The sequence below is a fragment of the Homalodisca vitripennis genome, chromosome 6 (genome assembly GCF_021130785.1).
Source record: "Homalodisca vitripennis isolate AUS2020 chromosome 6, UT_GWSS_2.1, whole genome shotgun sequence".
NCBI lineage: Eukaryota > Metazoa > Arthropoda > Insecta > Hemiptera > Cicadellidae > Homalodisca > Homalodisca vitripennis.
The window spans coordinates 82,347,853-82,360,394 of record NC_060212.1 but is presented as its reverse complement, the minus strand read 5'-3'; the positions used below and the strand labels follow the sequence as shown (position 1 = coordinate 82,360,394).

Sequence of the window (12,542 nt, the reverse complement as noted above, 5' to 3'; positions counted from 1 at the left end):
CTAAGACTTACTCAATTTATCTCTTTTCCTGATAGTCCGTACTAAGCTTTCTGTAGTCCAAGGTTTCAGTTCACGTAGTCTCGGTTTGGGATTAGTAAAATTTTAACACGCGTTGTCCGTATAGTCTTTTATAGTGGTTAAAAACAGATTAGCGCTAGTATTGAGATCCGCCGTGTCAATAAAATGAGTCCAGTCACAACCGTTTATGTTATGTTGCAATTTATATTTGTCTAAGATGTAGTTAGTGGAAATTGGATAGCTTGGATTAGACCGAGGGTAATTTATTTCAGTGTTTAACACAATACTGTAAGGATCTGTAATATTATTCGCTATAACAGCAGTTTTAATCTGATCATAGATATTGTGCTTCACAAATATATGGTCTATACAAGTCTTACTGTCCCCTACGACTCTAGTCAATTACGTAATACCACACAAAAAACCAGTCTCATACATCACGTCCAAGTAACGTTCAGTTTTGTTCTCTGCTTTAATTAGGTTTGCATTGATGTCACCGATGTATGTTTTGCTTTTATCAGTATTTGAGTAGTATTGGTTTAAAGCGTTAGTAAAGATGTCTAGGTCACTGTCATGAGTCCTGTACAAAGCGAGTACGTTACATTGTTTGTTGTTATACATGAAATCCAGGCTGAGGCCATACACGTCGCCCAGATCCTCCTCTCGCACTGACACACACACACACGCTCAATCGCAAACACTAACACATCATTCCTTGTTTTCCCCTTATACGTTTTATATAATTTGTAGCAATCGAGTTGCACCCCGACATCATCCTCACCGAGCCAAGTCTCCCCCAGTATAATGAGGTCCTATATCGTATTCATACCCTCTAAATAAATCACTAAACTGTCGAAGTTTTAATGAAAACTTCTTATATTCAAGTTGAATATCTTAAGCCCATTTTATGACCCAAAAATACCTGTTTCCTAATTATTCTCTATAATCTGTATATTTATAAAAAAAATTGATCATTTTATCCATTCCACTTTATATACGTAACAAACCGAAAAAAAGTAAAGCACTTATGACTTATAAATGAGACTCAGACAAAAAAAAAACGACAGACAGACAGTCCAAGCCCCTCCCACCGCCCCGCATTGTTATTAAATATTACAAAAATTGACACCAATTAAAAAAAATATTATAAAAAAATACAGTGCTCAAAACTACAGTCGGAAAAGTATATGCCTAATTATTTTTACAACAACTAGTACTTTTTATGACTGACTTCGTTCCCATCACAATATTCAATAATATGTAATTGTACAATTATACCTACAATTACCTCTTAGCAGAATAACTATGTAATCACTATCTAATCTGTACACAATGCATACATAAATTATTTGCTTACTTAACATTCGCCTGACACATCCAGCGGGCCCAGGAGCTTATAAATATTAGAAAACTAAATAATTAGTAAAACTGAGGTATTATTATGACACAATGTGCATATTAAGCAAAAGACTCGTAACATGTGTAGTAATACTTGGTACCCTGCACATGAAAATTAAACTACATAAAAAAAGTAATTGCTCTACTCAATAAGTACAAATAAATAGTAATAGTAATTTGCGCATTACAAATTTTTAATAACTAATAATAACGCTATACAAATTAGTAATTTTAAATAACATGGACAAGAAAAAATATTAAAATGAATTCTAGTTTTTATATAACAAAACAAATCATATTTCCTACACATAAATGGGTATAATTATTCTTAATGTCCGTATATCACATATCAATGTTCAATTCAAACGACAAGGAGACATCTAAACCTTTTACGGTAGAAGAATATAACTAAATTCTCAAACTATCATTAAACAGTGACCCAATCTACTTCCAAACTAAGTAGGTACTTCATTAACTAACATGCGAAGTAAAAAGAAAAATAGTAAACTCTTTCTAATTATAGTTTAACAATAATGTCATGCTTCTTTATAATAAAATTGGTAAAATTAATGTATATTACGCCAGTATTAAATTTAAACCACAAAATAAAGATTTAAATTTTTTCCAAAATGGTGCACATTAGATTTCTTATAATAAATAATCAAATACTCAATTTAATTCATACAGTCATAAACATTTACTAATTGTTTGATTATTCACATTACATATGCCATCACCAAAACACACACACACACACGCGCGCGCGCGCACGCACGCACGCACGCGCACGCACGCGCACGCACGCGCACGCACGCACTCACACAGACACATTTCTTGACAAAATTAACCTTTCATTCAGTCCCTCCTCCATTATAAAAGTATTTAAAATAAGTACTATAATAATGAAATGTTACAGTAATAATCAAAACAACTGGTGATACAATTATTTATTTAACTAACTACCTATTGATTAGATTGTGTTTTATTGATTTTAATGCTTACACAGATTATTAGCTTTGTGAAAAATCAATATTCTTATTATGAATGTGTAGATAAAATAAACTAATCCTATGAGGTATCTATATCTAATCTCGTGTCTAATCAGTAATTTAGGTGTGACCTGCACAGTAAAATTGTTATATATTAGCCTGATAATAATAACAAATAAAAACTTGTATGGGATTAGTATCAGCAACATCACATATGGAATTAAAACAAGCTCACAATTTTGTTTTCTCGCTTAACTTAGGACGCATAAATGACACCAGGTCGTCAGGACCATTCACTCATGGTATGCCCATCTGCAGTTACTTTCACAAGGACCCTACCTTCTTTAACCAAGGAATAGGCAAGCTGTTTTTCCTTGACCATTTTCTTAGCCTGACTTAATAGTGACTTTACGTGGGCAGTCATATGCTCGTTGACAAATACTGGAGCCGGCTGGAAGCTGGAGCTGAGATGCACGGTGCTCAAGTTCCTTTTGTTTCTAGCTGCTGCCAACCAGGCCGCTTTGATCGATCTGCTCACGAAACGGATGACGATGCTCGGTGGACGATCTTTCCTGTTACTGGGAAGGCGATGAGCGATTGATACGTCCTCTCGACGCCAAGGCGTATCGATAGCTCTGGCCAGGGAGTTGAGAACGGAGTAAATATTCTCTCGGTCGGTCAGGGGGACACCAACAATCATTTCGAGGTTATTCAACCTGCTGTACTGCTGCATGTCATGAACCTGATCTTTAACGCAGTTCAGTTCTCCTGAGAGTTTCAACTTTGTTTTTCGGGACCTCACATTCTTCACGCAAGGCTACATTTTCAGCCTTTATTATAGCCAAGAATTTTCGAAACATTGGCCCAAATCGGCGAATTTCTGTTGAATGACATTGAACGTGGCATTAACCTTCTCATCCATGACACTGAGCTATGTCTAGAGCTTCTGTGTTAAATTATCTCTCAGTTCATTAATCGCCCTCAGAACACTGTTGTCTCCTGAGTTGTCCTCCACATCGCTGTTCACCGACGACGCCCTGGTACATCTTCCGCACCAATACGATGTCTTGCGAGAAATTTTTTACACTGAAGTAATTCCACAACACTTTGCATGAAATACATCACCACAGCGACCACATTTGACAGAGTCCACGGCACCGTCTACATTAACAGCCGCAACACAAACCGAACGTGTCCGACATAGTGTTTACAACACAATGTGAAAATATAAATACTGATATACAATTATAAACTTTTAGAAATAACACAATATATAATCAGTAATGAATTAACACAATATGTAGTAGGTTGTAAAGATCGGAACGGACAGAAACAGGCTCGACCGGACTATCTGATAACGAGGTCCGATCGCACCAACGTCTAGATAAGGACTGAGAAGTTACTTTCATAATTCCTACATCGTCAAAAATAAACTTAAAAAATTTTGGAAACTTTTTACAATATTGTGAATATGTTCTTATTTAATAGATAGTTACTCCTTCTAGAATTAAAAAAATAAAAATACCTTCAATTCTTTAAAACAGAGCAAAGCTCATTTATATAGACCAAGTTTATTAAGTTCATAAGCTAAAGTTACAATATATTTTTGATATAAGAAGAAACTTCTTTATAAATTAATGAATAGGAGCTATAAACAAGAAGTAAGATTACAATTTATTCATAAAATAATATTTAATGTATAGGGAGGTATCAGTATTATTGTATTTTAATTTCTACTATGATAGTATTAGACATAGAATAACTAAAAAATTCTATCAATTGTACATTTATGACAGTTTATATTATAATTAATACAAATTTGTGTGTAGGTTTTACTTTATTAAGAGCGAATTTTAAACTTTGCTTCCAGTCAACGATTTGAAACTAATATCTTATTGCTATACCTAATTGATAGGCTTATTGATCATCAGCCGTGCTGAGTTTGAACAGTACTGCATACCTAAAAACATACTTTTCAAAATAAATGAAACGTATTATAGATTTTTATCTAAAATTCGAAATATGAGATTAGAAATTGATACAATAACGCAGAGATTCCAAGTAAACAAGTACAATTCAAATATAATTCTGTTTTATTTTAATACTTAATGCAACAAACAAGGCAACTTGTTATTAAGCAAAACAAAACAAAAACGATTGAAATGAAAATAAAACAATGTATATATATGTTACCTGACAAACCTGATTTTAGGACAAACTAGTTTGGACTAGGATGTTCTAGTTTTTCCTGACCACACTAGGATAAACTAGTTTGGCCTTATTGATTACAGGCTGAACTAGTTTGGCCTAATAGCGTTAAGATAAACTAGTTCAGCCTGGTAGAATTGTTAGGCCGAACTAGTTTGGCCTGGTAGCGAACGGATAAACTAATGTGGCCGGGTTCAAGGTCAGGCCAAACCCAAGCAGCCGGGTGGTGGGGGTTGCAAGTCTCGACGTGCTCGTCGCATTACATTGTTTGCTCCTACCGCTCACTCTCTCAGTCAGTATCCGCTGTGCGTGGAGTGCGAATATGAGTGCGTCTTAGTTGTTATTTGGTTGTTCGTTGTGCTTTACACCGTGCTTTGGAGTGTGTCGTGTGGGAGTATTAGTGTTAGTAAGCTAAGAGAGTGGTACAAGTAACGTATACTTTAGTAGGTGGGACTATGGAGGAAGATTCTGTTAGTGGTGGGCATACCCAGAAAGAATGGAGAGAAAGATTCATGACTACAGTTTTACAAAGTGAAAACGAGAAATCAACACATTTCAACGTATTGACAAAAGATAAGTACCAACAACTTATAAATGAAGTCGAAACTGCTGCAAACACAGATAAGAAGACCCCGTTGCAGCAGAGACGCCTGAAACGATTTGGTGTAATTGACATCGGAGGAGTAAAAAAAATGGTGGCAGCCGGTGAGAGAAACCAAGACATCAAGTACTATTTGACGGTAGATGAACTGTACGATGTTATCGATGTTCCTAAGGGGTCAGTTGGTCACGGTGGCCGTGATAGAATGCTTGCCGAAACGTCAAAGAAATATGCCAATATTACGAAGGAAGAAATACAGCTTTATCTGTCAATGTGCCAAGTATGTCACATGAAAAAAAAACAAAATGAAACGAGGTCTGGTCTCAAAACCAATTTTACATTCGGAAATGAATAGTAGGTTCCAAGTTGATCTTATCGATTTTCAGACTCAACCAAATAAATAATTTAAGTTTATAATGGTTTACCAAGATCATTTAACAAAATTTGTTTTGCTTCGTCCATTGCAAAGCAAAAGAGCTGAGGAAGTTGCCTACCAACTGAATGATATCTTTTTAACTTTAGGAGCCCCGTGTATTCTACAGTCTGATAATGGAGAGAACCCAAGCAGCCGGGGAGTGGGGGTTTAAACTATATTAGAGTATCATAAAATGTTTAAGTTTAATGAATTATTCACATTTCGATATTCTGAGGAACAAAACTAAACGTGTTTATTGATTACTTATTGTTACATGTTTTTTGGAATGGCATTTAGAATTGCATAGTACATTTTTCTTTTTTCAAAGGCACCTATTTGTTTTGCAGCTTGTTGTACAAGAACATTTTAGAAATCCTTGACCGCTACCAATGGAATGTTTTGTTGCTGCGGTTCTTAAAGAAATCTCGCTCTCCATATTAACGTCATTTTCAGTGAAGAATCTTTGGGCACTCACGTCAAACTGGGTTCTGAAAAAAGTCCGCAAATTGTATTCTTGATAAACAATTAAGTAAACTTAAACTTTTAACATTTGTAATTTACTGTAAACTTATATTTAGGCTGGTTTAAATGAAAAGTCGTTGAATTCGGGTAAAAATTATGGACGATGAGGGTAAAATTGTGAGATCAAACACGGGTTCAAAAAACATTTTTGAAACTATAACGTTAACATAACTATAACTATAACGTTAACGTTAACATAATTAACTAAACATATGCCTACCTGCAATAGAGTGTTTGAAGAATTCCATATTTCGTTCCAATTTTGTACAGCCCCTCATCAGTGATATCAATAACAACTCCAATGATATTCCTTAGGTCAACTTTAGACTTGTCCACATCGGGAATGGGTATCATGACGTTATCTCCAATATTGGCTGGTGGATGTGACTTGTCACTGTGTGATTTCATTTTTTTGCTTGTTTTCTTAGACCTTCAGCAGCGGTTTTTCTTGAATTTTTTATTTTATTTTCAGTTGAGGTATGGGTCTGAACCATATTTTCATCTTCTTCCATTAAGATATCGTCAGCTGTTTCACTTGCAGGTGTTAGGTTATTGTTTATAACCTTTTTAAGATCTTCCTCATCGTTTATATCTTTGAAAATTTCAGAGGGCAGAGATGAAGTAGAAAGTCCGACTCTAGGATCCATGCCGAACATAGCTTTATAAGGAGATTGCTTAATACCAGAATGGAAAGCTCTGTTCTTCATGAATTGTACATACCGTAACCCCTCAGACCACTTTGTTGTCTTGTTATCAGCCATCCAAGATGCGAGCATGTTTTCGATGTCTTGATTGGCTCTTTCAACTGAGCCCTGACTTTGGCTGTGCCGAGGTTTACCATGCACAATTTTCAACTCTGGCCACAACTGTGTTACTTCAGAAATAACTTTATTAACAAATTCTCTTCCATTATCAGACTGTAGAATACACGGGGCTCCTAAAGTTAAAAAGATATCATTCAGTTGGTAGGCAACTTCCTCAGCTCTTTTGCTTTGCAATGGACGAAGCAAAACAAATTTTGTTAAATGATCTTGGTAAACCATTATAAACTTAAACTGGTTATCTGGTTGAGTCTGAAAATCGATAAGATCAACTTAACACCTACTATTCATTTCCGAATGTAAAATTGGTTTTGAGACCAGACCTCGTTTCTTTTTGTTTTTTTTCATGTTACATACTTGGCACATTGACAGATAAAGCTGTATTTCTTCCTTCGTAATATTGGCATATTTCTTTGACGTTTCGGCAAGCATTCTATCACGGCCACCGTGACCAACTGCCCCGTGAGCAGCATCGTACAGTTCATCTACCGTCAAATAGTACTTGATGTCTTGATTTCTCTCACCGGCTGCCACCATTTTTTTTACTCCTCCGATGTCAATTACACCAAATCGTTTCAGGCGTCTCTGCTGCAACGGGGTCTTCTTATCTGTGTTTGCAGCAGTTTCGACTTCATTTATAAGTTGTTGGTACTTATCTTGTGTCAATACGTTGAAATGTGTTGATTTCTCGTTTTCACTTTGTAAAACTGTAGTTATGAATCTTTCTCTCCATTCTTTCTGGCTATGCCCACCACTAACAGAATCTTCCTCCATAGTCCCACCTACTAAAGTATACGTTACTTGTACCACTCTCTTAGCTCACTAACACTAATACTCCCACACGACACACTCCAAAGCACGGTGTAAAGCACAACGAACAACCAAATAACAACTAAGACGCACTCATATTCGCACTCCACGCACAGCGGATACTGACTGAGAGAGTGAGCGGTAGGAGCAAACAATGTAATGCGACGAGCACGTCGAGACTTGCAACCCCCACCACCCGGCTGCTTGGGTTTGGCCTGACCTTGAACCCGGCCACATTAGTTTATCCGTTCGCTACCAGGCCAAACTAGTTCGGCCTAACAATTCTACCAGGCTGAACAAGTTTATCCTAACGCTATTAGGCCAAACCAGTTCAGCCTGTAATCAATAAGGCCAAACTAGTTTATCCTAGTGTGGTCAGGAAAAACTAGAACATCCTAGTCCAAACTAGTTTGTCCTAAAATCGGGTTTGTCCGGTAACATATGTTTTTATATATATATATATATATATATATATATATATATATATATATATATATATCAAAATATTAACCTTATTCATATTAATTTAAATATGTCCATTTTTATGATTTTCTAAATAAAGCAAAAATTATGATTGCAGTTACAAATTGTTATGTATAATTAGTGTCAGAGAAATTGAAGTCATCACATATACAGTTGATAATACCAGTAGGTCTCATGTTTTATCTACTTGATTAAATATCTACAAAAATCTACTACAGTATGTGACAAAACAGTTAAACATAACAGTTAAATATTGTAAACTAAATGATAATTGGTAATGTATCCAAAGAATGAGTTTAGTTTGAGCTCACTCTTCAGCTTTGAAGAACAGTACACAAGAATATTGATACATTACGTAATCTATTCTGATTCAAGTTTCTAATAACGGTAATCATATATAATAATCTGCTCTAACCCTTATTTAATCAAATAAATTTACTAAATCGCCCTCTTCTCTTAGCTCTTCTAAGTTATAAACCTTAACTTTTGGAACCACTCCTTGGATTTTTAATTAAATAATACTTTTAATAATTGTGACTTTGCCAAAATATAAAATAATGTAATTAAACTATTTAAATTCTACTTCTGAAACAGCGGAAGTTGTACCGGTTAGGATGACTTAGGCCAGACTCGTATCTCAGTATAGACAGAACACATAGCATCTTTACAAGATTACGTGTAACCGGCGAAGGTACTGTCCTACTTCAAGTCCAAGTTATGGTTCTACAGCATAATAATAGCCGGTTTATGGCTAGGTGAATCAATAATCATGACTTTTGTACAACATCCTTGGACCCAAAAGTATATAAAACTTGTACAAACAGAATACCAGCTTTTTTTATCAAATCGGATTTTCGGAAGACAAAATGTAATGAAGAATATAGTCAGAGATAAAACTGATATATTCTTGCACACCCTTATTATACAATAACAGTTCAAACCTTCAATTCACCGAAACTAGAATGGCTGCCAATCGAGTTCTTTCGGAGAAAAGTATCCTGTATCAATTTGAAGAAAATTATATTGAGTGCTTATGTCACGTTATGTCCTTTTACCACAATAGTCTATGTAACAAAGTAATTTCAGGAATTCAATAAAGCTACCTCTTATATGGGCTGAGGAAGTTACGTTTCAGTGATATAAGACCTCTTCATAAATAATAATTTCAGATTTCTCTTCCATATCGTTTACCTTCATGTTTATTTTCGTTTACGTTATTAGCAAATACCATTTTCCGTAATATTTTTAAGGTATATGTCACGTTTACCCAACTCACGCCATTGGACTGATGTTTATGTCTATGGAAATATAGTGAGGTGCTACCAAATGTTATTTATATAATACTATGTTCAGCTTTAAATATTCCATTCATCTTTACTAGTATGATGCAATAGAACTGGTTAAAATTTTTACTACAAAACTCTGATCTATCCTAGCACGAATAAAATAATGCTTGAATTTTACACCGTTTTAGTTATTATATTTTAGTTATTATAAAATATGTTTAATAATATAAATTCATTCCAATCAAGAATCTTCCCACATATTACAAGAAATACTTACCCATACATTGGCATAGCATACTCTATGGGCACCTTTGAAGTTATGTTTATGTAGTAAGGGGTACGTTTGGGCACAAGTGCCGGTAGCATCAGGTTCCAGTTCTCTGTAATGTTGTTGATGCGATCCGTGGTCAGGGTAGAGTACTCCACTAACTCCATTGAAACTGAAAAATAACATACTTCCATGGTACTTCATAGTTGCTCTTATTGTAATTAAAACTATAACACATATAACTACTGGGACTTAGATTAAGTGTTCATAATTTACTGGATATCGTTCTACAATTAATTGTCGTGTGATAACCCAAGATTGAACACGTGACAAATTTCAAGCAAATCAAAGAATAGTAACACGGACCATTTCGCAAACAATTATTTTTAGCTAAATTATTTTTGTGACGAAAATGGTCAACATTAGATTGTAACTAATACGTTATCGCTGACCAAGGCCGAGAAGTATCCCGCTCTTGTTCGTCTTATCTCTGGCAGAGCCGGATATTGGGACCATGTTAAGCGATTCTGCTGGCAATCTCAAGACTCGGATGAAGAGCAAAAATGAACTCTACGTCTCATAGACCTAATTTACAATTTGATGACACGTTATTCCAAGTTTATTTTAGTTTGTCCCAGCTTATTCTTTATTATTTTATCTGTCGAAATGCATAAAATCATAGCAAGTATTACGTAAATGTTGTATTTTATGCAATCACGTTACATCCAGATTACATATATATATATATATATATATATATATATATATATATATATATATATATATATATATATATACAGTGGAACCTGGCTAATTCGAACTTCTATAATTCAAAATCTTCTTTAATTCGAATATTTATATTGGTCCCTAGCATTTTCTATATAATTAATGCAAAAATATCGTGGGTCATTCGAAGTTTATTTTGGATAATTCAAACTTTTTATTCGAACTCGATGCCGATTTTAAAGTGGAAAGATTCTCGAAACGACGCTGCACTCTTTCTAATCACAAGGCACTTGCTTCAAGACATAGATCTAGCGACCCTCCCGCCCGGCCGGCCGGCTCGGCCCTATGCTTCCGCGCCTATTGTTTTGTAGACGTGACTCATCGCGACTGGCACAAGCTGCGCTGCCTGCAGATCACTCACTCCACCCCCACCCACTACACTTCCACGTCTTCGCCTCGTTATCCTCGAACATATAAAACTGTCTTTGGCTTAGAAAATAGCGTCAATCAAAGAAGTAGAGAAGGGGGTTAAGAAAAAATCTGGGATTGCCAAGGACTTTGGAATTCCTCCTAACACATTGTCCACCTACTTAAAGAATAATGAAAAAATTCTCGGGAGTGAAAGTGAGAACATTAAAGACCGGAAAAGGTTAAGGGAGCCAGAAAATCCAGATTTGGACAATTGTTTTTTAAAGTTGTTCAAACAAACTAGGGATCAGGAGATTCCAGTGAGTGGTCCTCTCATAAGAAGCAAAGCTGAACAATTTGCTATTGAATTGGGGAAACAAACTTTTAAGGCTAGTTCAGGGTGGCTTGACGGTTTCAAAGATCGCAACAAAATTTCGTTGAAATCCATTTGTGGTGAAAGTGGAAGCGGTAATCAACAAGAAGCCAACCAATGGAAAACAGATTCGGAGGAGCTGATTCAGGATCAGGGCGAAAGGGACATCTTCAATGTTGATGAAACGGGACTTTTTTAAATGCACCCCTGACAAAACACTCGTATTTAAAGTAGAAAAATGCCACGGTGAAAAATTGAGTAAAGAGAGAATTATTCTCCTGGTTGGTGCAATCATGTATGGATCAGAAAAGCTGCCTTTACTAATGATTGGCAAGTCGGCTAGTCCCTGTTGTTTGAAGAACGTCAAATCAAAATCAGTGGAGTATGTGAACAGCGCAAGAGCTGGGGTGACCAGTCACCTTTTTGAGAAATGGTGTTGAACTTAGACAAAAAGTTCATAAAAGAAAAACGAAAAGTTATCTTGTTTATAGACAACTGTACTGCGCACAACACGATTCCAGTAATGGAAAATGGAAGAACGCTTGGGACAAAGTAACGCCCGAAACGATCAAACATTGCTTTATAAAAGCTGGTGTTGTAAAAAAGGAGGAAAAAGCCAACGACATTATAGCGGAAGCGGTACCTTCAGTTGACGGCTGGGAGGACGTCATTACTGACCCTGCCATTTCGTTTGAAGATTTTGTTAACGTGGATGAAGATGTTGCAGTATGTGGTGAGATAACAGACGCGGAGATCGTCGCTGAAGTGCTCAACAATAAACAAGATGGCGACATGGCATCGGGAGACGAAGAAGGTGAGTAATCATTTGCGGCGGAAATAAACGTTCCGAGTGCGGCCGCAGCAGCACATCACATCATGGAACTTAGACCTTTCTTTTTGAAAGTATCTCTAGTTTTCAGACCCATCAAGTTAACTTTTAAATTGATTGTATAACTCTATTTTAAACATATTTCGGTATTGGACACTCAAATTCTGTTATAGAGAGGGTTATTAACCTAATTTGGACGTTATTATTTTTTTTTTATTTGGTAAATTACTAATGATTAAAATCTTCAATATTCACATTACAGGGCAACTTTCATTTTTTAATTAAATTAAAGAGGTGTTTTAACATTAATATAAACACAAGAAGGCAGCATAAATGCGATAAATCATAAATTTATCTAAATAAATTTAGAAAGATATTTTTAAAAAT

The 12,542-nt window shown here is 35.5% G+C and overlaps 1 protein-coding gene across 1 annotated transcript in view; it reads right to left on the bottom strand.

Moving 5' to 3' along the window:
- LOC124364476 (sex peptide receptor-like) overlaps window positions 1-12,542 on the bottom strand; it is a 70,340-nt gene that overhangs the window by 9,451 nt on the left and 48,347 nt on the right. The window contains exon 3 of the mRNA XM_046819995.1: window positions 9,829-9,991. Coding sequence (XP_046675951.1) covers window positions 9,829-9,991 — 163 coding nt within the window. The remainder of the gene's footprint in view (window positions 1-9,828; window positions 9,992-12,542) is intronic.